Source organism: Amblyomma mixtum, chromosome 9, assembly GCF_055824585.1.
Source record: "Amblyomma mixtum isolate Tamu chromosome 9, ASM5582458v1, whole genome shotgun sequence".
NCBI classification, from domain to species: Eukaryota; Metazoa; Arthropoda; class Arachnida; order Ixodida; family Ixodidae; genus Amblyomma; species Amblyomma mixtum.
In genome coordinates, this window is record NC_143020.1 from 79,613,337 (window position 1) to 79,641,181 (window position 27,845).

General features: G+C 43.6%; 1 protein-coding gene across 3 annotated transcripts; it reads left to right on the top strand.

The window, feature by feature from the left end:
* On the top strand, positions 1–27,845 carry LOC149329856 (uncharacterized). 3 transcript variants are annotated; one of them, XM_089560599.1, is made up of 13 exons: positions 366–2,033; positions 5,423–5,525; positions 9,047–9,121; positions 11,938–12,075; positions 14,006–14,047; positions 14,155–14,181; positions 15,493–15,549; positions 19,101–19,163; positions 20,395–20,421; positions 22,917–22,964; positions 24,001–24,060; positions 26,772–26,828; positions 27,465–27,844. In XM_089560599.1, exons 2-13 carry the CDS (start codon positions 5,463–5,465, stop codon positions 27,597–27,599), a joined length of 792 nt encoding a protein of 263 aa, XP_089416725.1. In that variant the 5' UTR covers positions 366–2,033; positions 5,423–5,462; the 3' UTR covers positions 27,600–27,844. The 3 variants fall into 3 exon arrangements, with proteins under 3 accessions (XP_089416727.1, XP_089416725.1, XP_089416726.1); XM_089560600.1 differs by lacking the exon at positions 366–2,033 and adding an exon at positions 2,052–3,066; XM_089560601.1 differs by lacking the exon at positions 9,047–9,121 and having other exon boundaries at positions 1–2,033; positions 27,465–27,845.

Sequence of the window (27,845 nt, forward strand, 5' to 3'; positions counted from 1 at the left end):
TGCTTGCGTGCATGCTTGCGTGCGTGCGTGTGCGTGTGTATGCGTGCGTGTGTGTGCGCGTGTGTGCGTGCGTGTGTATGCGTGTGCGTGTGTGCGCGTGTTGAATCAGTCAGCTTCGAACCAGTATTGAAATGTTTAACACGCAATACAATCTCAGTACACCTAAAGTTGCCTGCCATTCACTTTTTGTTAGGAGAGAATGTTGAAAACACAAACGCCTAGCTTCCCAGCCAAATATTTCAGAGCGGACATTCGTTTCAATATCGCACTAACACGGGGTGCTTTGTATTTTAGAACACCCTGATTCAGTCCAGGCATTGTGCACTGCCTCATCATGCACTGCCTCATTATGCACTGGACATTTTATTTGAAGTATAAAGCTCGAACAGTGTCTTTCTGGGACATGCTTTCTGCCCCCCGTTTCCATCCTACCTGAATGAGCAAGTTCCCGTTCAGTTCACATTGCACCAAGCCATTGCTAATTTCAAGGGCATATCAGGACACCACATGAAATTTTTAAAAGCTTCTGGGCGACACTGAGTTGTTAGGACCACATAGAGGACGAAAATAATTGTATCTTCGTTGCTGTAACTTCGAGCCATGAATGCAAATTTATTTACTTATTTATTTCATTTTACCCTCAGGGCCTTGCAGGCATTGAAGAAGGGAGTGGGCAGAAAATATAGACCGAACAATGGAGAAAAAGGAAACGGGTACATAAAAGGTTAATCCTGTGTATACAATGTTAGCTAGGACAATAAATACGTTAGTGCAGAACAAAATCGTCAGAGCCTATACAACAGCAGCCAAAGCTTTCCGAAAGTTACCATTAGTAATAGATAAAATTTCATCAGGAAGCTCGCTACATTCCTTAGAAGTACGGGGAACAAATGAACGTAACAAAGAAACTCTTTTGCATAAGGGGATGACAACTTTGTGGGGATGATCAATGCGGCGCGATAAGTAATAGTTCGTCCTAAGTAATAGGGTCTATGGAAGAAATTATTGTGTAGACTGGAGGGATAATATAATTTGTGAAATAGGGTTAGCGGACAAACTTTTCATCGCGAAGCCAATGTCTGAAGACTAAGGTTAGCTTTCATTTCCGTTATACTAGCTCCTCGGTTATAGTTAGAAAGAAGGAAACGAGAGAAGTTATTTTGAACACGTTCATGCTAAGTAATCAAGTAGTCATGGCTGGGATTCCAGACTGCTGTTTAGTATTCTAGCTTCGGACATATTAATGCTTTGTGAAGAACTGATTTCAAAGACGATGGTGCGCGAGAAAAATTACGTCGCAGATAACCTAGAGTTTTGTTAGCGTTATTGATTATGTAATCTGCGTGAAGCCTTCAAGTTAGGTTAGATGTAATGTGAATGCCTAGGTATTTAAAAGAATGGACGCTTTCAAGTGGAATGTCATTCAAATAGTATACGGGAGACGGATTAGCAGTAAGGGATACGCGCAAGACCTTGCATTTGTTAAAGTTTAGTTTCATTAGCCACTGATTGCATCAATTAACTATAGCTGTAATGTCGCGCTGTAGGATGTTAATATCATTATCGCTTTTAATCTCGCGAAAAATCACACAGTCATCGGCGATTAAATGTATGTTAGATGACACATTGAACACTCCTGCCACTTTGGAATTCTTTCGAGCTGAGCGTATTTATAGGGATGAGAATTTTATGTTTGGTAAACTCCCGAAAAAATCTCGTTTATTTTCGGCAGCCTCAACTTAAGCGAAAGCACCAGTATGGTGCGTCTGTTTCAGTAGCCGAAACCCCAGTAGTTCAAATTTGACCGCGAGCGCTATCGTCTCGCATTCCTTTCGCGAGCGGGTACTGATAAGCGCCCTTTCTGGCACCAGTGTTCTCACCACAAGCACCGCTTAGACAGCGCTCAAAACGAAGACAAAAAACAATAAGATATCCTGCGAGTTTATCTTTCGTCGCCATAGAAACGGACTTCCTATCTGGCCTCGCCAGTATTCACTTTAGGGTCGACGCAGCGCTTGGGGCTCAACAAGAAGGTAAGTAGCTTTTACTTCTTTCTTTTTTGCTGAAATTCAAAGTTCACAATCTCCTCTGAGGACTCCTTTTAGTAGCCTTGCTCTAACCGCAGTTACTCCTCTATAAAACTGCCGAGAGCAAAGGGTACTTTCTGCACACCCAGTTCTCGCGTCAGCTTTTAGCAAGCGTCAGATACAGCCGTTGTTACCCGCGCCGCACTTTTGTTGCATATCTTACGAATAGACCAAAATCATCACGCACCTTAAAGTGTGGTGTTCTAAGTGGATGGCAGCAGTCTTGTCACCAAGTCAAACGTAATTTAAGCTCGATCTCGCCGTACAAGAAACTAGTCAACCTTAGTTTTGGCCCTGTCATACACTATACTATCTGTATGCCTCGCGAAATCGCTTCCCTTTTTTGAATACCAAACGCACTTATGCGCCCGTTGTTTAAAATAAGCGGATTGGCGTTAAAACTTTCCTTATCCAGCTTGGACGTGTGTAATCGCAGTACTAGACATGTCCTTCTTGTCCGGTGCGTTGTATATTAACGCGATAGCTTGAAGGCACGCGTTCTGCAGAAAATCCGTTGTCGTCGTCGGCGTTGTAAGCCAAAAATGGGCCGAGATAGGGTGGCCCACCTGGCCACCCTGCCCCTGGGTTGCAGGTGGGCAACCTAAGTGACGTGACCTTCTGATGTCACGACATCGTACTCAAAGGATTGCGAGCAAACTGGCACATCATTCAACCACTGCTCCACTGCGCCAGGAGTGATATGAGGACTCACAGGGATCTATGAATGTAAAGTAGAGAATGACCAATCCTGCGTATATGCGCATTAACCCATTAACGTTATCTCGTCATAGCCTTAAAGCAGAGGTTACGTTCACCCTGCAATTTTATTCTTTTTTTCTGCGCAAGAAATCATTCGTCACTGTTTGCTTATTACTGCAGTCGACTATAATTGAAACCCGCCAATACGAGCACATTCTCTTGGTAAATTCTGTACTTCGTTGCGACGCCGTGGAAAACATTCAAAACATCAAGCTTGAAGGTAATTTATACTGGATGCTGAAAACGTTTATATGTTCGATGATCCTCGGTGCTGTCTTGAGCTTAGTGCTGAGAATACTAGCTTGGAATGCAGGCAAAGTGTCAGTGCAAGGGCATTATAGTGTTCAACGCTAGGCAATAGCTTATCTGGCAAAGGCGACTTCTCGGTGATTGCAGTGGACGAGGCGTATCATGCGTTCGCAATAGTACTGCAAAAATTATCTGCTGCGTTTAGTTTCGCGACGCCCATCGGGATGCGTTGCATTGTTCTTGCTTGTCCATCATTCAAGATTAAGCTCTGTTGCTTTGCCCGATAATTAACATGATCTGCGATAGCATTCTTGGTGTGGTGATTCAGTGCTATGTATGAAATAAAGCTTCCCTGTTGTTACAAAACACATCTAGGCCGTGAATTTTTGTTTTCAAGATGTCGATTCTTCAAGAAAGTTTCGTTATTATTTAGTTCCTTGTGCTGGGATTCATTTTTTCTGTCCCGCCCATCTGACAGAGATTCGAGAATTTAGCCAACCCGAAAATTAAATTGGATTCAAAACTGGCCCTGTCGACAGCTATGCGACATTCCATGGCTATAGTACGATCGGCTAAAAGTGTGCTTCTTAATCCCTTTTTTGCGCCCTAATTGTCACAGAGTCCGCATAAACCAGTGCATATTGTATGCGCATTCGCTTAATTTAGTGGTCGTATGTTGCTCAACCTATCCATTTCACGTGAATTGTGCTTTGCAATCTAACACGCACTCGCTCATATGCAATTAATGAGTGACAGGTTCTAGTGGATCGAAAAAAGGATGCAATAATTGCATTTGAGCGGCGTGATTACACTCCTGTGTTGTTTAGTGAAATTACGGGCTTTTTTTTCATCTCCTATTAAGTACAGCCTGAGACCTATATTTTATTCAGGCTTCTTGGAGCTTACCGGGTGATTAGCAAACAGTTCTAAATTCCTGGGAAGAAACTCAGCATTCTTTTTTCCTCGATCGGAAAGAAGGAAGTCAGCTTTGTTTTGTTTTTTTTTGCCTTTTCAATTGTTCAATGGGGCACGAGATGTAGATAAAGTCAGACGTGCTTCGAAACTCGTCAATTAGTTTTAACAAACTCAGATCGAAGTCCTCTGAAGCATTTTATTGTTGAACGAACGCGAATGAAACAGATCTACTGAGCCAGTTGCTTGATTCATCTGTCCTCTGCAGTAACCTTGACTGTAGAGCACGTGACCATCGCACCAGGTGTATTACATCCCTGTTAGGACGAAACAGTGGGAATAACCTTTAAAGCGCTTTCGGCTGCGCACCTGGCAAGCAGAGTATTGTATCGGTGCCCTCGTGTGTCGATTGTGTGCATAGCGGTGCAGATCTGACCGGTTTTAGGACATTATTAACATATAAGTGACGCTACGGTGGAGCAATTGCCTGCAGAATAAGCAGAGTTAATTCCACCTGTAGCATACAACAACTCAACTCAACTCAACTGTCGAAACGCTTACACTATGGGTCATACTTAGAGGGCACACAAGAAATGGTTAATCCGGCTCTTAAAGGGTAGAAAAGAACTTTTCACCGTGAAGCAGAAGCCCGGCTTCAGGTTCTGCCACTGGAGCTCTTTGTGCGTTTCTTTTTTTTTTCGCTCCACGCTGAAACCTACTTTCTTTGAGTTAAGAGCCGGTTTAATCATCTCTCGTGTTCCCTCTAAGTAGAGAGAGAGAGAGACTCTTTAATGAAATACAGAGAATTTAGCCGGCGTTAAAAAATCGCTGGCATGCTACTCTGCATAGGGAGGGGAATTTGGGAGATAGAGACAGAAAGAGAGCAGCGTGTAAGAGGTAAAAAAAAAAACGAAGATAAAATGCGGCCACGAAATCGGTACTAAGGACGCAACGGCGAGTATTGATGTAACCTATGGAATGATGGAGTGCATAGTCCGACAAATGGGCTGACGAAGTTCACTGCATGAAGAATGCATGAAGGTAACGTGCAAGTGAATTTAAAGCTTAGCGAGATGTCCAATGTCTTTTAAATATGTGAATAGAAAGTTCATTGCAAGTCTCTGTTGCCTAAGGCAGGCTAAGGGACCTAAAACTTTGTCCATCGTTAGGGGCACTGGGCAGAGCTTCTGCATGCAATGTTCATAGTACGCACGCTCGTTAGCATACGCAGGGCACTCAAGCAGGATATGTTCCACAGTTTGACCCATACTGTGCGTGCAGAACCATGCCAAGCAAGGTGCCGCTCCATAGTTTCACCCCGAAATGGCCGGAGATCGCACTGTGGCCTTCTGTGATGATTTACTGTCAAAGGCTGCTTGCACACAGTGAGACAACGTGTCGGTCGTGCTGCGCAGAGAACCCGAGGGCCCTGAATACTACACTTCCGGGACGAAGATGTGCACCAACGAAAATTTCTTTCCGCGTCCAGAGTGCGGACAGGAACTCAACGTCTCACAAGTAAGGAAACAGCTTGGCCCAGTTTTTTCGTTTCATCATCTTATTAACTTCTCAATATCTCACCTCCCTTGACTCTGTCACTGCTTGACAGTCAGTTCTTGACATTGTCACTATGTGGTGTGCCCCTGCTTGGAATCTAAGAAAAAACACTTTGCATATATGAACGCATAAGAAGATATAGATGTGCTACTCATCTTCTATAGAGCTAAAAAATATTGCTCCAGACTGAAAGCCACTTTTCTTCAGAAAACTGTTTCTGTGACCAGTATGTTATAGGAAAAACTTTGAAATCACTGCGAAAACCGGCATTGAAGCCATGCGAAAGCAAAACGTCCACATACTATGTCGACGTCCGTAGCTGTTCTGACGTCCATGTACTATATCCACGTCCATAGCTATTTTGAGGTCTAAGTGTATTTTTCGCGTTTAATGTATTAACTAATTACAACTCATCAACCAAATTTTTCCCAAGGCAACATGTTATCACAAACTATCTATCGCAGTTACACTTTCGCTCATTTACGTAAGAGAACGACGTAATCGTGCGGACAAAATTGCGGACACTTTCTGCTGGCGCTACATGGTCCTATAATGTTTTCGCATTAATAAGGGGCACGCGCATTTATAGATGACATTGAAGAATTTTCGTCTCGGGAAAGCTTCTACCTGCGTTTGGGATGCTGTTCGGAATGTTTTATTCGGTGGCACAAGATCACATTTCTAGAAGAGAATATTGTCTACTTCATGAAATATTTTTGTGTTATGTTAATGTTCTCTTTTCTGCTCGTGAACTGCTTATTGACTCGCCATCAGCTCCTCTCTGAAGTTATGGGCCTGATGCTGCATGCAAAGTTTCTCACCTTTTTGATGCCATCGCCTGAGCACGTTTCATGGCAATATTCGGCATTAAAGGCATAGCTAATCGCAGTTTTATCGTTCATGTCTCGCTGACCAATGCGCGACTTACAAGCACGCAATAGAAACATATAGTGATTCCATGAAACTTTCATTAACCTGCAAAAAAATCCACGTGCGACCCCATCGTCTTCAGCCTTTTCTTCCCTTCCCATGGTTGAAGATGAACATCAGCTTTGGACAACCACAAGCGTACGCAATAGAGAAAGTAGCGCAGATTCGGCAAGGGTTGTTTTGTTTCCTGACTTGACCTCGACACTGAAAAATAAGAAAATGCCGGCAGCTGTAAAGGAATTGTAAAGATTTATTATTGAAGGCCAGCACTCCAAAAATACGGTATTGGGTTGAAGAAAAGCACCCAAGCACACAATTATTAAAGATTCATTCTTCCTAGCCGTTTCTCTCTTTCCTCTTTTTGCTATAAAATGGGACTGACGTAACCGTGTGAGGGGGGTTTCACTAGCTGACTTAAGATACCACTACTGCTCTTTACCCTTTTTAAAAACTGATTTCTGTACAAAAGCAAGAAACACCTTTCCAGTATTTGGATGTGTCAATCCAAATAAATGGCTCGATAATTCAGTTAATTTAGTAATGCCATGCACCGTGGCTGACAGGATATTTTCCGGCTTTCAATACGGCCGTTTTCGCAGAAATCGAGATATTTGCAATTCAATTAAGAAACAACGCAGTAAGTCATATCATCTTTAAAGCAAACAATGTTTTAGTTGAAGAAAACAGTGAAAAGAAGTTCTGCCCCGGAGTTCAGATGCCAAATTTATTTTAAAAGAGTCGGATAGCGAAGTTGTTCTTCCGTCTGCCGCTCATAACGAACTGGCGTCATTCACCGTTCATCAATCTTTCGGGCATCTGAATAGTAAAACTTTTGCGCCGAGCGACAGTTAAGAATGACTTCCCGAACATACCCATATTATGACAATTTCTTACACTTCGGATCACGACACCAGAAAAAAAAAATCTTCAAAATAACGCCGCCATCTTTATAAAATGATTTTACGTAACTATCTTTACAGGCCCATATAAAGTATTGAGAAAATGGCACGCCTTCTTTCCATGGCAGAACTCATATCTTGCTTTTCTGGCTCCGCTTTTTAATTTCCAACTGGCATTTTAAAATTAACTCCACAAACGTATTACAATAATGAGAGTCATTTTTAATCGCAATGTGATAATTTTGTCTCTGAATGGAAAAAACAGCGCTTCGACAGGGAACAAAAAGGCAAAAATTCAGAGGGCACTTTGGCTGTCTAAAGTGCGTAGAGGCGAAAGCGTTTTCCGCACCACTTTCGCTGCTTCTATGGCACTGGTGGCGCAACATATAATTGAGTACTAATTACTAAGTGATGACAAATCACGAATTAATGGTTAATTACTGATTAATTTCTGAATGCTAATTAACTGGTAATTAATGACGCTTAAGCTTCTAGCGCTGCCAGGGAGTCCACGGAACGCCACCACCCGTTCGGCGCGATGCCTTGCCCTTTGAACGCAAGGCTTTTTGAGGAAAGGAAATGGCGCAGTAAGTCTCTGTCATCTCGGTGGACACGTGAACCGCACCGTAGAGGAAGGGAGGAAGTGAGAGTGAAAGAAGACAAAGAGGGCCCGTAATGAAGAAAATGAAAATTGTATTTGAGGAAAGGAAATTACGCAGTAACTGTCTCACATATCTCGATGGACAGCCGTCAAAATTCAGGGGGGGAGGGGCACTTTTTTGACCTAAAGTGTGGTCACTGATGTGTTAAGCTTAAGCTTCGCCCCTAAGAGTGGAACGCGACAGCGTCTTGCAACGCTGCCAGGGAGTCCATAGAACGCCATCGTCCATTCGGTTCAACTCCCGCTAGGCGGTACATTGGTTTTTGAGGAAAGGAAATGTATCTGTCTCTCATATCTCGGTGGACACCTCAACCTCACCGGAAGGGAAGGGAGGAGGATGGGAGTGAGAGAAGACGCCGTATTCACTAGACGCGCCTTTGTTCATTCCAAACCATCGAGCTGGCATGGCGGAGTGGATAGCATGCTCGTCTCGCACGCCGAAGACCGCGGTTCGATTCCCGAGCTCGACCAATTTCCTACTCGGTTTTATTTATCTGTATGGCCTGACTAGAAAAGTTAATTAGGCTAATTGGGTAACTAAGCAATTAACTAAGCTCATTCCCACTTACTTGGAGCATCACTATACGATCCCTTCAATTGGTTGCATGGTTACTAGCCAAAGTACAATTAACCCCGTTTGAAATTCGCGCACTGTGACGTCACACGACCGTTTCGACCAATTTAAAAGCGTGACATTTCTGTCGACAACTGCTGCTTACAACGATGAGACATTAAAGGCTTCCGCTTTAAAAACAAGCGGCATTAACAATTCAATTTATTAGAAAAGGTTTGGATAATATACACTTTCAGTCTACAATAAGCAGCGCAAAAGGTATGGATAATATACGCTTTCTATCTGCAACAACCAGCACATGAGCTTCCCCAAAAACGACGCACTACTTTTGTCTCTTATCATATTGTGCACATTGTTTCACACTGCTCTAAACAGTTTCCGCAAGCAACAAAAAAAATGATTTTATTTCTCGCCCTAGGCCCCCCTGAAACGATGGCCTTGCGACCTGATTGGTGACGCTTCGGCGGACAGTGATCAGCCTCCTTCTTTATCGGTAAGGAACATGCATATTCTTTATGCAATTAACGTTTTATTGAGCCACTACTTCTTGCATTGAGATGATATCTAAAACAGATGCCTCGCAAGAGACTGAAATGGCTAGTAGTGTTTCCAAAAAACAAAACGTCCACATACTATATCGACATCCGTGGCTGTTCTGACTTCCATGTACTATATCGACGTCCATGGCTACATTGACATCGAAGTGCATTTTTCGCGTTTTTTGGCGTTTAATTAACTAATTATCCCTCATCAACCAAACTTTTCCCACGTCAGCATTTTATCACACATTATCTATCACAATCACACTTTCACACATTTATCTTCAAAGAACGACATTAATAGTGCGGACAAAATTTGCGAACACGTTTTGCGGACAATTTTTGCCGACGCGACGTAGCTATATGATGTTTTCGCATTAAAAAATTCAGGCGACATCGTTTTGTCACTCCCAGTGCATTCCCAGCACATCACCACAGGAAGAATTTTACGTGAAGGTGCAGGCCTAGACAGCCCGGGTATTGCTTACGAGAGTCTCGTAAATGCCTTTTTTACTTTCATGCCATTAGACGTCCAATGGCCCACTCTCTGGGATATGCGTTGCTTAGGTATGACGTGTGCTGTTTCTTTAACTGTTCCCTAACACGGAAAAACAGGCTGAATTTTATTCTTAAAAACACGGCCAAAGTGTTAGTTATATATTCAACACCAACAATTCCCAAAGCTTATTCCTCCCATCTGGTCTGCCTTCCTTTGGCACCTTGATCAAGAACATCGCTGTACTGCGGTATTTCTGGAAATGTCATTTTAAGTTTGAAAATTGTAGAAGAGTCCTATGGCAAAAAATTCCTTGGGTATGTGGTCCCTAGAGTTCGAAACCATTTTGGTGAAGTCATAAGATCATCATCATTATCATCAGCCTGACTATTACAACTGCAGGGCAAAGGCCTCTTTCATGTCTCTCCAATTAACCCTGTCCTTTGCCAGTTGCGGCCCCCGTATCCCCGCAAACTTCTCAATCTCATCCATCCTCCTAACTTTCTGCCACGCCCTGCTATGCTTGCCTTCTCTTGGAATCCACTCCGTTACCCTTAAGGATAAGATCATACTATACCATATATATTCAGTGAGCTCCCCGATTATATTTTTTTTTACTTAAGCACTCTCAATGAGATACTTAATGCTATTGCAATGTTTGAAGAACTGTGAACCCTTATTGTAATTTCTAATCAAAAATTATGTGCAACAGTAACACACGTTGTTACGGCTGCCGGACGGCGCCCTACAAGCCCAATTGTAGCTTTGGAGTGTCCCCGTTTCGTATTATATTTCTTCTTTGAATAAAATATTGTTTTGTTACTATTATTATCTGCACTTTATTCATATCATTACTGAACAAAAACCTGACCTTGTGCCTCAGATATCAGCAGAACAGTTTCTCTTATTTCCTTACCTCCAAGAAGGCGAAAAATCTAGGAGAACTCAATTTATCCGAAGTTCCGACATTTTTTTAGCGAGCCGTACTGGGCTCGGCCTGCACATCTGCCATTTCTGACTTCTTGGTGCTCTTCAGCTCAGAAAAGAAAATGTGCTTAGAAATGCAGTCACGACACGCGACGCTTGAGTATTTTCTCTTGCTAAACATCAATTTTGGGCCGAAAAGCCAAATTCATAAACTGCAGCTGAGATGAGACAACGACGTAGGAGGAACAAATAGGCGAGTTTGGAGCTTCACTGAGCACTTAAATTTTATTTTAAACTCTGGCGCTTTTATAGCCTAGAATTTAAGATTATCTCCACCTTTCTTTTTGTCTGGCGACAGTGCAACCCCTCCCCCCCTTCCCAGAAAAAAAGCTTCTTTCTTCGATAAGGAAACAGACGCATTGCTGACATACGGATGGCGCATTCAGAGATCTTATGAGTCATTCCGTATTCATTTCTTTTTGTTTATTTTCAGTACGTGCACATCATGAAGATTGCCTGTGCGTGTTTTGCATTTCCCATGTTTTTAGCGAAACGCTAGGTTGTTGTATGGGGTGCCTGTTGGTGATGATGCGTGCTGTCGTGAGCAATCGATCAAACTGGATTTTATATGGGGTGGAGAATTGGGCGAGTCGGTATTGATCATCTGTGACAAAAGGAGCATGAAAACAAGACGACGGACGAAGACAGAAGACAGACCTGTCTTCGAAAGTCGTCTTGTTCTCGCGCTCATTTTGTATATGGGGTCACTGGTTGCGAATCTTAAATTGCTTCGGCCTTCGTTGTCATCTCATTTGGCTTTTTTTTCTGATTTCGACTCCGTCCCTCCTTTGTGGAACCTATGCACGACGCCTTCATACGCACTTCACAAAACTATCTTCATAATAAGACAGTAATTATTGATAAGCCTCCACAAAATCGCAGTCTTACGGCTACGGATGAAATCTATACAGCTTTCACAGAAACTTCGTAGTAAAAGAAAAATTCATCCTGGTCCGGGGTTCGAACCCGAGACCGCCGCCTGTCAAGGGCAGTCGCTGAAAGAACTGACATCGCGATAGTCCGGGCAGTCGCTCTTCCAACTGAGCTCGTCTTGGTCCGGAGACCAGTGCACAGAAACTTTGTAGTTGAACGAAATTTCTGTGTAAGTTTCTGTGCAAGCTGTGTTGCTTTCCCTTGTAGCCCCATGGTGGCGCTTGGGTGAATGCTAATGCGTTATTACTCCCTAATACAAATCCACTCGACCTTGGGAGATTCCCCAAACATAAGAGAAAGCTATTTTCGAGACAGGCATTAACTGTATTTATTTTCTATACTGCTCCTTTTCAGTTCTCTTCTATTAAAATGGCTACATGTCCCCGTTGCAAAGAAACAGTCCCCAAGAAACTCATCCTCACGCATATCAAAGCTTGCAAAGGCCCCCGAAAGCCGCGACCAACCCAACGGCAACGGGACCCCAGCCCCGAGGTAAGTGTAGCCTTATCCATTTCTATTTCTCTATCGCCAGCAATTCCTAAATCTCAACCGCAGCGGTGGCCTAGTGGTTAGAACACCAGCCTCGCATGCGGGAGATGCGGGGTTCAATCCCCAATGCCGCCGCGTACCCACCGGTGATACAATGGGTACAAGCTTTCCCCTGGCCTGGTGCTCGGTTTATTTACTGTGAAATGTTTGCGAAATGGGTCTTCGACCCCACCTTGAGTAAAAACGAAAATACCTTGCGCCATGGCGCTCTTTCTCCGCAGATGCCCTTGCGCCATAAAAATTCATCATCATCATCGCCAATTTCTGAATATAGAACCTGCTCAGGCCAAAAGGTGCCGTGGCGAACAGAAGAGTGCTCATTGCCACGCGGCAGCGCGCAGAGACAACAGACGAGAAAAGGACAAGAAAGCAAGGCGCCTTGCTGTGTGTCTTTTAAGGCGAAAGCCTTTAATGCCTCATACTGTCGTCAGCAGACGCGTCGGCAGCCGTGTCGACAGACGCGTCGGCAGGAATGTCGACAGACGCGTCGGCAGCCGTGTCGACAGACGCATCGGCAGATTTGTCCGCCTTTCGGCGTCACTGCTTAAACTGCGCCGAGGGTGGGAATCGAACCAGGGCCTTTGGCATTTGAAGAGGAGACGCTACCACTCCGCCGCGAAGGCTCAAGATTCCAGCATGAATAAAAACGCATCTAGGGAACGCATAGGTTTCATAAATAAAATAAAGGAATAAAGTCAAGAAAAGGAAAATAAAAGTAAGCAAATAAGCAAAAAATAAAAACAAAATAAAATAGCATATGAAAATAAAAATAAAAAAACAATAAAAACAAGATAGGAGCAAAATAAAAAGAATATGAAAAATAAAAAGTAAATAAAAACAAACAGTGCACCAGTAAACGCTTTCGCCTTGCAGCACTTTAGAGAGCCAAAGTTCCCCCTGAATTATTCTTGTCCGTCGTCTCTGCGCGCTGCCGCGTGGCAATGAATCTATACCAAGTAGCCCAAGTGGCCGTTCTAACACAGAAGAGTGCTCAATGAAAGTGGCATCCAGGCATGCCGAGGGAAAGAGGATGTCGACAATTTCACTTGTGCAGCTGTGTGATACAAGAGTCAATGGGCAGTGTAAGGCGTTGTTCATGACGCTATGACAGTGCGGGCAGTTAAAGGCATCTTGAGTGCAGTGGCGTCGCTCGCACAAAACGGCGTTGCCATCACGTGATCAAGTCATGTAATCTGGTTCAGTGAACAAATACGTGTGTACGTAGTTTATCACGTGAGCTTGAAGCACTATAAACCAAATATGCTATTGCTGAGACTTTTTTTGCTTGTTAGGCATTAGCGGAACGCGAAAGGATACATTAGGCAGAGTGTTCCAAAGCAGCCAATGAAATGTAGAAATGTATAATGAGATGCAGCGCAATGAATATTACTTCGACCTTCTTCGTCTATTGCTGCATTTCCGGCACTAATTTATTTAAACTTTCATCAACAAAGATTTTCTGGAGGAAAAGTGCGCGATAGACTGGAAGGGGTCAGTCGAAACAACATTGCAGCTGATTTTTAGCGAATGCTATTTTTGAGCCAGCCGGTACAAAAAGTCTTCGGGCATTGCTTGTTGGTTGTTGTGTGTGTGTATGCAGAGGAGGGCGGGTACTCGTGTTTTTTTTTATTTTAATTCTTCACAGCGATACACTTTAGTTGGACAGTTTTCTCCCACCGTAAGTTAGCAAAGAATTTCATTGCACACTCGTGGCTTCCGACAAGCCTATTATTCTTTTTCGTTGTAAGCAAAACCATGCAGCTTTATTTCGCTCGTTTGTCACAAACCGCATACCATTGTGACAGCGATAAGTTTTTGAACAGCAATTCTCATTTTTGTTCGATTGTAATTCTTGTGTTTTCTTCCACCGCAGGAAGGCAAGGAAAGCCCCGCTTACCATGAGACTTCGTACCAGGTAATCCTTGTTTGTTTTCTTCTTCTAAGCTATCCCGTGCAGTTTGATTTCTCTTATGCCCGATATAATTTTGCGTCTTTAACTATACTTTTTCGTTTTTATACCAGGTCGATCTGAAAAGCTCCCACTACAAAGTGAGTACCGCTATACCGCAGCGTGGCTTCCCTTTGCTGCTTCGACAAGACACCTCTTATTTAGTTACTTGCATTATTTACTCTTCATATGAGAACGATGAAGCTAGAGAGAAAAACACCAGAGAAGTTAGCCGATCTATCAGCGTAAGAATATTAACGCTTTTTCTGAAGTTCATTGCCTCGGCAACTTTTTTTGTTTCAAACTGTGCCAACTTAGTGCATTTTTTCCTTGCCCTTTTGCCCATATGCACATACCAGAAAAATAAATACGAAAAAGCACTATGCATAAAGAAGCAGCTGTTAAAACTAAGCTCTCTCTCTCTCCCTCTCTCTCTCTCTCCAGCGTTTTTGAAAAGGTTTTCATATTATTCTGGTTTCCAGGTACTCTGTTCGCCGAGTTTCTCCCGTGCTTAAACACAGTTTGCCATTAATCTATTAAATCCAGCGTCATTTAGTTATTCGTTCTTTGGGAAAACACCAATTGAACTGTTGCCTAGCATCAGGTCTTGATTTGTCGTGAATATTTTTCTTTTTCTTGTATGCTGCTTTCGTAGTTATCTTTAACCCCCAACGGACAGATTTTTTTCTGAAATGTTACGAAAATAAGTCGTTCAGTAACAGTGCTGCCATCTATCAGCAAACCAAAAGATACTTAGGATGAGCCCAAGTCGCCTTAAAGCGCACGCAGAGTGCCAGAAAATCCACAAGTTCGACACGTCATGACCCAGGAATGACACTTGGCGTATGACGAGGCTGGCTCGTCAAAGTCAACTAAGGGGTTAATAAAGCACAGAGAAACATTGTGAGTGCGAATTTCCGCATTGCCTCTTTATTCAAACTCCGGGTGTTTACGTCTGCCTCTGTGATGCCAGATCTGAATATTTAATTTCGCAACACTGCGCAAAACAAAGAATGACTTAGGTTGTATTACGTCAACTGTACTGACTCAACTACCTGTCTTGACACTGACAAGAAACAAAAAAAATGGACGTTCAATTTTCGTAGTTAGGCCAAAAAGCTACTGTTCAGTCAGCATTACTTACTTGAACGGGAGATCTAGCTCCTAGCTTCGACACCACGCGGTCCTTATATCTGCAGTATCAAAATCACGGAGACTGTTGTTGCCTTATCTAGTGGCTGCTCACAAGAGCGACTCTGTTCAGCTTCCTAATTCGGCATCGTTTCGGTTAAATCACTACAGTTAATGGGTCAGTGTTAATTGACCCTTTTTTCACTGCATTGACCACGCATTCTGTGTATCTGAACGCAAACATTTCTGTCATTATGCTTCTTCTACGTCTTTGTCTAAAGGAGGACCCGCCCAGAGTTATTGAAGTGCCTTCTGAGTTGGCAACGGATCCTTACACAGTAAGTGCTTTCTTTTTACTTTTTTTTATGCGGGTGGTAGCCTTGGTAGGGGACGGCGTTCTCAGAAATGACTTAGTGTCCCTGGCGTTCTGATGCTGAGACCAATGTCGCGAAACCGAAGCCGCACCTCGAAGGCCGCTTTTCGATGGAGCCGATATGCAAAAGTGCCCGTACTCTGTGTGATGTCTAGGATCTTCGAAAAATTCAAAGTAGTCGAGCATCATCCGGAGCCCTCTACCTTATCGACTCTTTCTATAACCCTCCCTTCACCCTCTCCGTCATCTCTTCTCTTCTCGACTCCATTCATGTGTCCGTCTTGTGTGAGACAGTTAATGTTCCTCGCCTTTCCGCATAGCCACACATCCATACACGACCGACCAGCCGGGGACCGTTTGTCTTTGCGGTACACTTTAGATTTCGAATTAGCCCGTGTGCGAGTGAAAACGAAGTAAGCTGTAGTGTAGTGCACTCTCTTTCAGGAACATGTTATTCTTTCCGAACCCTGGGGTACATTTCTATTAATAAAAATGCCTAATATTTACAGTTGGCAACGGAAATAAATTCCTTCTTCAAAGCATGTGCAGTTCTAGCATTACGAATATTTTAAGTTTCAGTCTCCTCTATTTACTAATTTCAATACCTTCGGTTCCACGTTTAAACGCCGCCGCGATGGCTCAGTGGTTATGGCGCTTGGCTGCTGACCCGAAAGACGCGGGTTCGATCCCGGCCGCGGCATACAAATTTCGATGGAGGCGAAATTCTAGAGGCCCGTGTACTTTGCGATGTCAGTGGACGTTAAAGAACCCCATTTGGTCGAAATTTCCGGAGCCCTTCACTACGGCGTCCCTCATAGCCTGAATTGCTTCGGGACGTTAAGTTTCCATTAACCATAAACCAAACGTTTAAAGCCTCCTTACACTCCTAACTGCATCAAGTTACTATGTCTTCCAGTGGGAAAATCCTTCCGCTGCCCAGAGTAAGCATTCCGTATATTTTGTTATCGAAATCTACCCCGGGACATGGGCAGCATACCCAGACCCAGAAAGCGTGGGCGTTAGAAGAGCGCTTACTCCCATTTTGTTTCCATATAGGCTCATTCTTGATTATAGCGAGACTTTCTTAGAAGGTATTTGAGGTGGCTCAGGGGTTCACGTGAGTGGCATGTTGTTACTGGACGTGTAAGAGATAGTGGAGGGGAGGAAGGAATGTAAGCTCTTCGAAGATTGTTCTAGGTGCCTGAATCTCTTCATTAGCAGATGGAAAGCCGGTATAACATAGAGAAAATTTTATCGCGATTTAGCTTGTGGGAGTTCCAACCAACCAGAGGAAAGCCGTCAACAACTCTGTGCATAAAAAAGAGACATATTCGAAAGAGATCAGTTTCTATTCATAATTGCTCGTGTAGTTTAAATGCATAGTAGCGGCGTCGGTTGTGGCTCCGACGCGTAATTTGTTTTTAAATGTGTTCTGAACTGCTTGAAAAGCAACACCTTTCATAAAATTCTGTCTGCAAGGCTATTTATCAGACAAGGAAAAAAAATGAGGAGCTCGTTTGACATACATATCAAGGAGGCCAACAGCCACCAAATCCAAGCTGCGTAAAGGAATTCGGAGGTCGCGGGTTGTGATCCCACCGGCGGCATGGTTGTTTTCCTTATGCTTTATAATTGTCTTTAAACGACCGAGTAATCACAGTATTATTCTCCCATTGAGCGAGAGCGCAAATTTTTAAAAAAATTTCCCTACGTACCTTTGTTTCGGTGGTTGTTGGCTTCCGTCATATGCATGGAAAACGAGCCCCTCATTTTGCCTTCTTCTGTCTGCAAATAGCTTATCGAGGGTCTCGGCTCTGGCAGCCTTGATGCCATAGGAAGCATAAGACGGTTCTCGCACAGCTTCCACCCTCGCCATATGAAGACGTTTCACGACACACTCGCGGTAATGCAGGACGTGCTACGTCCACCGCTATGGACGATGGTGGCGCTGTTGAAAACTCTCAAGGTTCGGTTACACGCATACTTGAATACCCTCGAAAGCAGAAGATTGAACGCCCGTCGCCGCAGCTCAGTTGGTAGCCCACCGGACGCGAAATTCGGAAGTCGTGGGTTCGGATTCCACCGGTGGCATGGTTGTTTTTTCTTCTACTTTATAACTGATTGCCTTTGAGCAACCTAATAACCACGTTATTGTTCCCTCATCGATCAAGAGCACAAATAAAAAAAAAACATTCCCCTACGCACCTTGGTTTCGGTGCCTGTTAGCTTCCTTCATATGTCTGGAAGGCTGTCATTCCTCTTTTTATAGAGGCGCCGCGGTGGCTAGTGGTTATGGCGCTTGGCTGCTGGCCCGAAAGACGCGGGTTCGATTCCGGCCGCGGCAGTCGAATTTCGACGGAGGCGAAATTCTAGAGGCCCGTGTACTCTGCGACGTCAGTTCACGTTAAAGAACCCCAGGTGGTTGAAATTTCCGTAGCCCTTCATTACGGCGTCCTCATAGCCTCAGTCGCTTTGGGACATTAAACACCCCCCCCCCCCCCCCCTAAAACAAATCTCCTTTTTGTAGAGGTAGTTTTGGATACTTTATGGATTTCGAGTGAAAGTATGCCGCAAAGTGAAGCTTCGCGGAGCATCCGCTATGATCGCGCTGCTCTCATTCGCTCGAGAATGCTCGCTCGGTCATCACATGGTGTCATATAGTCACGCCATTATGTGATACGGGTGCCACAACTTGCTATATATCTATAACGCTGTTCTTTCATGGAATGATTCATTCTGTAAGTTACATGGAAGTAGACGGCGATATTCCGTTGGATAAGGCTGCTCTGTGTCGGGCATACCGATCGAGAGCTCAAGCGCTTAGCCGTACCCGCATGGTTTGAAAACGACGTGCCGCAGAATTGGCTCGACATCGATGGGCCCCACAAACACATCCACGCTAGCTCGATGTGGCTAAAGACTACAGCTCAGTTGGCTCACAACGCCACACACTTTTGCAAACATGAACGACACAGCGCTGTGTCGTCCTATCTTGCTCAGTCTATGTCTTAAGGGTGCGCTGTTTTTTCCAAATATGAACTGCCAACTAGCCCGTTCGACCACCCTTGCAGGAACAGCTTTTTCGATCATGCGCTTCGCGAATCAGACGTGTCACCAACTGTGTGAAATTTTAATGGGAAGTTGGCAAGAGCAGTTATCGTGCTGTCCGAACTCGCCGCAGGTAATCGCTTTCTGCATAACGGGCGCAGCGCTAGGTGAGCCATCGGCAAAACAGACTCGGCGAGATAGTAGGAAGATAGCGTGCTTATCTTCCTTCTGCCTGCAAAAAAAAAAACTTTACTCGGAGAACAGGTTATCAACCCTCCACGTCATTTCCACTAGTCGGACCACAGTCGGTTATCGAAATTCAGTCCCTTTTTGTGTTCCTCACTGTATTTCGTTTGCAAGAGGCAGGAATGAGTCTGATAATGTGCGTTGATAATGTGCGTACTTTTGTGTTTTTGCTTGAAAAAAGAGACCATGTCTGCTTACTCGGTATCTTTATTTATATTGCAGCTCGTTCAGGAGCTCCGAGAGGCACGGAGTGAGATAAGCAGCCTGAAAGAGGAAGTTGCGAAGGTGAGAGGAACGAAGTCGCACGGCGGGATTTATTTCAATAATGCGTCAAAATGCTTGTGCCAAAGTTTAAAACTCAGCACGAACGCAGCACACTGTGGACGTTGAGCATTTCTTTGTTGTTGCTATTCTCACGTCGCAGCATTCAAAGGGCTGGCATCGCGTAGACGACATTACAAGTCTCTCAAGCAGCATAGGCAATTGGCCCAATACTGTAAATGCGATGGCGAAGGTCGGTCCAACAAAGAACCAGAGTAAAACTATCCATTTCCAATATTGGGTCGCTTGCCTGTTCTGCTTGCAAAAGCAGATTTGGTGTGTTGGCATCATGCGGCGTACTGTCAAATTCACTGATGTATTTCCTTCCTGAAACAAAATCGTGTTCAATAGAAAACCGTGTTGAGCGAAGTGGTTTATGCTTCTTTCGTTTCTTACGAGACCGACGGTCTCTTGAGGAAAGGAATAGATTCCAAGAGAGGGAAGGCGTAGCAGAGAGTGGTGAAGATTCAGTTGGGCGGATGAAATTAGAAAGTTTGCGGACTTGCGATTGGAAAGTTGGAGAGGCAAGTGCTATGTAGCGGGCATGTGTTATTGATGACGATGCCTACGGCGAGGACGGTGATTGTGATAAAGGTCTTAAAATATTGCTTTCTCCTTTGTGCGTGACCTTAACTTAATTGATAACTTTGTCTGGAATCGTAGGTATAATTATTGGATTGAAGGCATTTGATAATTGAAACGAAAATTCTTCATCCACAAGATGCGGAATTAACACAACCCAAGTGCCGATACCATGCCTCCGTCCCTTCTAATGCAAAATGCTCTTTGAAACTCCGACTGTTAATTGGGGTTAGTAACATCATGCTGCATGTCCAGCGAATAGCACTTATCTGTATGGCGTCGCGATGACGCGCGCCCCATCTTACAATGGAGCAAAAAGTCTGGCAAAAGATTCATTGTAAAAGAACCAGTTCCTTCCATCTGCCAAAGACAATGAATCGGCGCTATCGAAACCAAGTATTCGATACAAAGCATCATCTGATCTTTTCCCACAACAGGCACGTTCAGGCTATACCTCGTAGGAAGATATGTTCAACATCTCAAAACATTAATGTAAAACACTCGTTAAGTACCAGTGAACTTTCGCGCCCATCTGTTCAGTGTCTCTGACTTTGTTTTAAACTAAGTGAGCGCCAGGGGGAATAATTCTTTTTTCTCTCTCTCTCTTTTTCAGCTCAGAGAGGAGCTTTCTAAAAAAAATGTAAGTTATAGTCCACCTGATGGAGAGGTCGCGTCAGATAATTTGCTGCGTCAATATTCCTCAGCACACCCATTCATATTCCTGCATAATATTTTATTCTGAGAGTGATATTTGAAGTGATTCAAGATGACATAGGCAACTCCAGCCTTCAATAGCTGTTTACTGTTTAACAGAAGTACATGAACAATATTTTTATGGGTGTCAATGGCACAAATATAATAACCCAAATAGACCTAGCCCTATTTGTGCATGGCTAGATATCTCTTGACTCGGCTCATCTGCAAAAAAAAAGAAAGAAATAAAAGAAATCAGTGCGCGATACTTTACACAGCATCAAGTTACCAGAGCGACGTTTGGCCTGTTACATCGATGGTCATTTTTCTGAGTCACACTCCACTGAAAACACGAGCCCATTGACGCCTAATATATATCAGGCACTCTGGTCAATAGTTCAGGCTCGTCTTGTACTGAAAAGGCTCTGTCGCGTGTGCATGGCCAAGCAGATTACAGGGACCGTCTTTTTTTGTGGGCTTTCATGCTTAAGTTGAAGACAAAAGCTACCAGGTTTCTATGCTAGATTTCCTCTTGTCGCCGGCTAAACAGATAGGGAGAAGTTAGATCTCTTTCAAAAGATGACGAAGGGCCCAAGCTTTTCTGAAACCCAGTTTTGTAAGCTTTGTTGTCAGGTCTCTCATCTCATAATTATTCTGAAAACTAGACATTAGTGTTCGCGAGCGATGGAAGGCTTCCATGATCCCGACACACCCGGTCTTAGCTTTGATATTTCACCACTGATACTTTGAATAAGTGCGTGATGTCACACGTTTAAATCAAACAGCTGAATTTTTTCTCGCTTCTTACTAAATGTAGTTTTTTTATTAGGTCACCCTCTCAAAAAGGTTAAATTACATTATGTACAAGCCTTTAGGCGCTCCCGAGATTTCCGCCAGTCAGCACTCAGACAATCGTAGTTAGGCGTACCATTCGAATACATTTTCCGCGCTTTGAGTTTTACCTGCGTTCAGGGCGGTGTAGCGGTCAGTGGAATAAGCTTGCAGTGTTAGAGAGCGATTCAATCCACCACATTTCCTGTCTAGGCAAACAGAGAACCCGTATTGAACAGCCCCTTGACCCAGGTAGCACCGAAACATTGCGATAATGCTACATTTTTGTTACGCTCAAATGTTATTTCAATGTCCTTAATGTCCTTTTTTTCAAATGCTTTTGTAATGTTACATATAAATGTTCGAATAACTTTCCCGAAACATTCATGAAACATGTAAAAAACATAAATGGAACGAAATTTCTCGAAAATGGTGAAGCAGCCCCGCACAAGCATGCGGGCCTGCCAGTGGTGACGGCACACAACTTACAACACCTTGCAAGAACCAACAACAAGAGCGACACCTTCTCCACTATACACTACAGCACTGCAACTCGTATTCACTCACCTCCAAACAGATATCATGCCGCCGAGCTTATGTACTCGCTATTGCAGGATGTTCCATGAGTGACAGTGGGGAATGGGTGATAACTAAAGTTTTGTGACAAAATAATGGGGCTCTTCATGCAATCTATGGCGAGTACTATCTAAGAGATGTGGTTACAAGGTACTGTTAGTTGAAAGACATCTTTACTCTAAGAACAGTGAGAAAATGTCTAGACATCCGTGTTCGAACTAAATTTGCAATGTTGTTTTATAGTTGCGACTCTAACATTATAATAAAATTTAGAAGATTATATTAAAACAACGTTTGTTTAGAATGTGAAAGTAACGTTTCCTATGTAACTTATAACGTTATATGTTAATTTTTAATGTTAATGTAAAGTTACTATGCAATATGTAACATTACTCCAACTTACATAACATTTTTATAACACTATTCTAATGTTCGGTGCTACCTGGGGAGGACAGCCGTTGTTTTCCAATGCACACAGCTGCTTTTCAATGAAATTTCCCCATGTAGTCATAACATAACTATGCAAACTTTGCATTATCAACGAGGACTTCATCAGAAAAGCACCGGGTGCTACATGGAATTCCTTGATAAAAAATATTGCTGTACTGATGGACATTAAGATTTCACGTCCAATTTCATTATGTGTTTTTTTTTATATATACGACCTCGACCTCCCACAAATTCGTGCCTCTTGGTTTCCGAGTTTTAACGACAGATAGATGAATAAGAAATTTCTTAGGATATCACGCCCCCTTTCGGCAGCCTATGTCAAATAAGTTGCCGATACGTCCCTTCCAAAGCCAGATTCATTGCGAATAATGAAGCGCAAAGGTAGAAAAAGTGAACTGAAGAATGGACAAAAGAGTGCAGCATGTCCACTATATTAGGAAGCTTACGGCTGTGAGGTGACCACACTGGGCGCAGGGCAGGGTTAATTGGAAGTCATTTGCAGATGCCTTTGTCCTGTGTTACACATACTAGACTGATGATGATGTTGAAGATGATAGTGATCATGTTCCCACATCCTTTCTTCAGGAAATTCTTTTGACGATCAAACAAGAGGCACAAAGTGTACAGCGCATGGTAAGCATTCTCAAAGCCTATGTCCATTTTCCCAGTTCAGGGTCGGAAGCCGTCTATAGCAGCTTGCTCTCCAGCGTCATTTGCATTTTTATGAACGCGACCACGCCAAAAGTCCCACTCGGCTGAAAACTCGGCGTCAACCTCGCCTCGGTGTTGGTGTTGGCGTTGGTGGTAGCGTTGGCGTCGACGTTCACGTCGACGTCGGCATTGTCATTAGCGTTTGCATGACTAGAAAATCCTGGTCGGTCGAGTGTGCAGTGACGTAGAAATTCAATTTCGCTGGGAAAAAAAGGTGCTCAAACGTAATCGCACCGCTAGCCTTTGTGCTGGGAGCCGGGTGCGCTATCTGTACACCACAGAGGAACGTTCCTTCAGTGCCTCAAATGGAGGTATTTTACTAGCACGTCACGCCCCATAGTAGACGAATTACATTAGACAAACACTTACTTAATTGGACTCACTCATTAGCGTCACCAAATAACATCCAAAATCATGTGCAATAAAGCAATATGGGATGAAAACCAAGCCTGTCGATGTCTGCAAAAGGGTACGCCAGGGCACCCCGAGAGACCACAGGGGCACCTCTTTCTTCTTTTCTTCTTTCACTCCGTCCTTTATCCCTTCCCTTACAGCGTGGTTCAGGTGTCCAACGAGATATGTTAAACAGTTACTGCGCCATTTCAGTTTCTCAAAAACCACAAACCAAATAATTTTAACTCTGTTATAATATTAAGGTGAACTTAAGTAACCTCCAATATTTTCGATTCTAGAGGCATTCCTGGCTTGGCACTTCAAGCAACTGCACATATCGGAAGCTAGCCCTAGCAGAACAGCTAATTGGCCCAATTTTGGGAATGTATTCGCGAAGGCTGGGCCTTCAAAGGAACAGAGTGCAACCATCCATTTTCAATATTGGGCCAATTACCTGTGCTGCTTTCGACAGCACTGTGTCAAGAACTTCCTGCTAGCTATTACTCTCATTATAATTTGATTTGAAGAGGAAAAAAAAGACCTAAGTGTTTATATATTGATGCAGGCTGAGCAAGCAAAAGCGAATCTGAACGAGCGTGTTGCATCTTCAGTCAATGCATTCCAGGTGAGCAAAAGCGTCTAATATTACTTGCTTTTTCGCATTAGTAATGATTTTTTTCTTGTGCTTTTCTTTTATTTCGGTGTGTGATTTTCGACCTCTTATTTTCGCATGGCTTATTTTCACATGCTTTATGGTTGTGCCATCTTCCTGTTAGGGTGTTATTTGGCTTCTTTTCTGAGCTGTGTATGTTTATTGCAAAAGGGCATATAATGCAGAAAATTCATAAAGTCTGCCGTTTTCACTAGATGAACAAAGTGGGCGTCTAGATCCGTTTGAGGTAGTGCGCCTAAAACCGTAAAGACCCAAATACCTTTCTATTTTCTGTGTCTGCAATGAGTCTCAACCTTTGTCTTCGACCTTAGGCATTCTGTGGATTATATTTTCTTCATTTCATCATGATGGGCATACTTTTACCCCGTTTTTTTTTTTCCTTGTGGCTATCTCTTCCAATAAATTTATGCTGTCAACTGTGAAACTAACACTGAAAAAAAATATTTCAGGATTAAATCAGGGACAGAAATATGCTATCAGCGCGCAAAGTATTGTATATAAATCAACAGCCATTCGCCTTTTTTTCAGTTTCTTTACGCGTTGTAAAAGACCGCTAATTAGGGCTCAACACACGATTCTTATACCAGCACACAACTCACTAAGGGTGTCGAAACTTTTTCGCGTATGCGAAGACCACCAACTTTTAAAATGAACGTGCTAGAAACCTCGATGTATAAGTTGTCACTTGGTAAAAGTTAAGCCATTTTACACGTATTCGCATTGGCAAGAGGAAACCGAAAGCAAGGAAATATGAAAACATAGATGTGTTTACGACAGTCGTCAAGTTTTCGCGGTCTTGCGAATTGTTTCTACAGTGTTTACACAGATTGCCGTGCATATTACAGGCGCCTTATCTCGAACGTTCGCCATAACCTTAAAGTTCATCGCGGCCGCGAGCCATGGTGATTCCGGCCTTTGACGACTACCATTGGCCGCTATTCCCTCTGAGTTGCTTTACAGTTAGCCGCCGCGGTGGCTCAGTGGTTATGGTGCTCGGCTGCTGACCCGAAAGACGCGGGTTCGATCCCGGCAGCGGCGGTTGAATTTCTTTGGAGGAGAAATTCTAGAGGCCCGTGTACTGTGCGATGACAGTGCACGTTAAAGAACCCCAGGTGGTCGAAATTTCCGGAGCCCTCCACTACGGCGTCCCTCATAGCCTTAGTCGCTTTGGGACGTTAAACCCCATTAACCAAAACCAAACCAAACCAGTTTGCGAGGACAAGGACGCCCAATGAGGAACTTTCTCTGAAAGCCCTTCGCTATCGCCCTAATTGCAGGACTGCTGTTACCACCACGGGACAATAAATGGCGTAACCTCCACCAGTCGTCCTTAAAGGTTTCGCGCTTATTGTCACCGTAGCATTTTTACATCTCTTCTAGGAGTTTTGTTCTGGGCATTCACCTTTGTCTTTCAGCCTTCGGTGTCAGTCGTATAGGTTTACATGCGAATCACATTCTTTCGCGTACTGTGCTTGACGTTCAAGAGCTGTTGTGATGTGCAGTCTTTCGGGTCGACAAGAGGAACGAGTGAAATTTATGCAGTTGAACCAGCTTCAACCTAACTAGTTAATACCAACTGGCATTCTGATGTAATGGAACAGTTAAAGATTGTTAAGGCTGAGGTCACTGCTAGCTCATGGACAGACCAGCCTTGCATTATACTGCAAGCAATCGACCGATTTCTCTACCCTCAATGCCCATACGCACAGCTTGTGAGGGAGCCATGATGTATGTAGTCCTTATCGCTTTACAGCTTCTCAGAACCTTGAGGAAACTTTGAGACAGACACTCTATCTAGTGGCATGGTGGCACATAATGCGATGGTTTCGACCATCGGTATTTCTCCTGGCGTGTTCAACGGGGTGCATTTCGTAAGATTGCGTGTGAGAAAATTACCTCTACCGATATATTTCTTTTTCACATGATACCCAAGTCCTGCAGTTGAATTCTTATGGTTTTTTTCTTCATAATGGAGACCTGTGAATACACAGACTTTGGTACAAAAAAAAGTTTCGTCCTCTATTGCGTCTTTGGTGCCTTCATAAATTTCTCCTCCAGGCATGGTTGCCATGTAGCTTTGGCAAGGAGTGCAACTACCGGCATCCTCCGCGGCAGCCCTAGCGTGCGTTGAAACTTTCAGTGAAGTAGGGAAAATTTACACCGTTACTTTAGTAAAAATATTAATGCCTATATTTAAGGGCCTAATCCCTTTTCCTTGCAGTTCCATTTCACCATTCCTATCATTGCTCAAAAGAGTCTGCCATCGTAAGCATTTCTAGTCATGTTCAATGTCATGTAGGTTTCTAGAAGCCTGGAAGCCTCTCCGAATTTTTGAACTCCCTCGGAACAGCGTCATCTCGCATACAAAAAGGGACAATTCCGTCCTCTTGAGATAATGAATGGTCTGTGCTGTTTCGCTTTAGGTAGCAAAGAGTCAGGCCACTGTTGTGAAATTACTGCTGTATTGCGTAAAAGCAGATATATTTCTGGTTTTCGTCCCAGAGCTTAAAGAACCGGACGCAAGCGTACGAAACATAGCTGCCGTTCGCGAATGCGTAAACTGAGGTTCACTTTAAGGAAAGTACAGAAAAGAAATTTTGTCTTAATGCATTGTTTTCTGATACACCGGGTATACTAAGCTGGAAATTTTATGTCTCTTACAGGAAGAATGTAGCAGACTAAAGGCCGGTATCGATCAATGCTTTGCCGGCTTGTATCAGGTATAGTAGAAAAATGATCACTTCCTTCAATATCTTGCCCATGCCAGGTTTCCATAACGCGCGCCTTGATATTACATAATTTCGCACTATGCCACACTTAGCAGGAAGCCCCCAAAGCTTTCCGCTAAAGCCCTAAGGACGTGCGCATTGCCTGATAGCGATGCGTCCGTTTCACAAAAGTGCTTTAACTTTGCAAGATAGGCTGACTTTCTAGTGGCTGCAGTTTCCCCGACACTCGTATCAAAATTGTGATGCAGCCATTAGTCGCACAGCTTTTGCGGGTGGTGTCATACCCTCGTACGTGTGTATGGAGGGAAGGGGGGGGGGGGGGGGGGGGGTCATACATCGCGCCTCCGGAAACAACGCAGACAGTGGAGCGCCATTTTTTCCCTTGATTTCATTGCGGCCGGCTGTGTATGTGCTTATGCAATGAACAGTGAAGCATCAAGGCTTTAGAATTTCTACCCGTAAGCAGTCTTAAATATCTCTGCCGAATTCTGTATTCCACACTACGCGATGCTGCCTGCCCAAATATATATTTAATATATTTTAATCCTACTGCATTAAATACCACCTCTTATGTCTTTATTTTATGTCCCGGAAACTAAGACTTACAGTATTTGTATGTTTTTTTAGGTGACAGAAGATTTTCAAGAAGAGCTACAAAACGTTGTGAATAGCTTGTTCCCGACTGTGCAAGAACAAGGTTACTCAAATTCGGACTACCATGAAGAGAGGAAACCGTCCAAGAGCGCAACAATGACACAGTAGTTTTAGTTTTTAAAGCTGTCTGGAAGCAACAGAAGTACTTTCAGAACCCATTAGTATAGGTCTTGTAGTTTAAAAGTTTGTTACCACATAATCATATTTTAACGTATCAAAGCGCCCGAATCAATGCGACACTGTAGACCCTTTTGCGCCTTTGAGATTTTAACACAGCACTCCATGATGTTACAACTAATAAAATGTTCGCAAGTGTCAGCAGCGCCTGCTTCAGCCATTCGCCTGTTGTGTGCA

Bases quoted from the DNA above. Each gene is read 5' to 3' on its own strand.
- LOC149329856 (XM_089560599.1), top strand. From the start codon at position 5,463: ATGTGCACCAACGAAAATTTCTTTCCGCGTCCAGAGTGCGGACAGGAA. The intron at 9,122-11,937 runs GTAAGGAACATG...GCTCCTTTTCAG, and splicing joins ATCAGCCTCCTTCTTTATCG to TTCTCTTCTATTAAAATGGC. The intron at 26,829-27,464 runs GTATAGTAGAAA...ATGTTTTTTTAG, and splicing joins GCTTTGCCGGCTTGTATCAG to GTGACAGAAGATTTTCAAGA.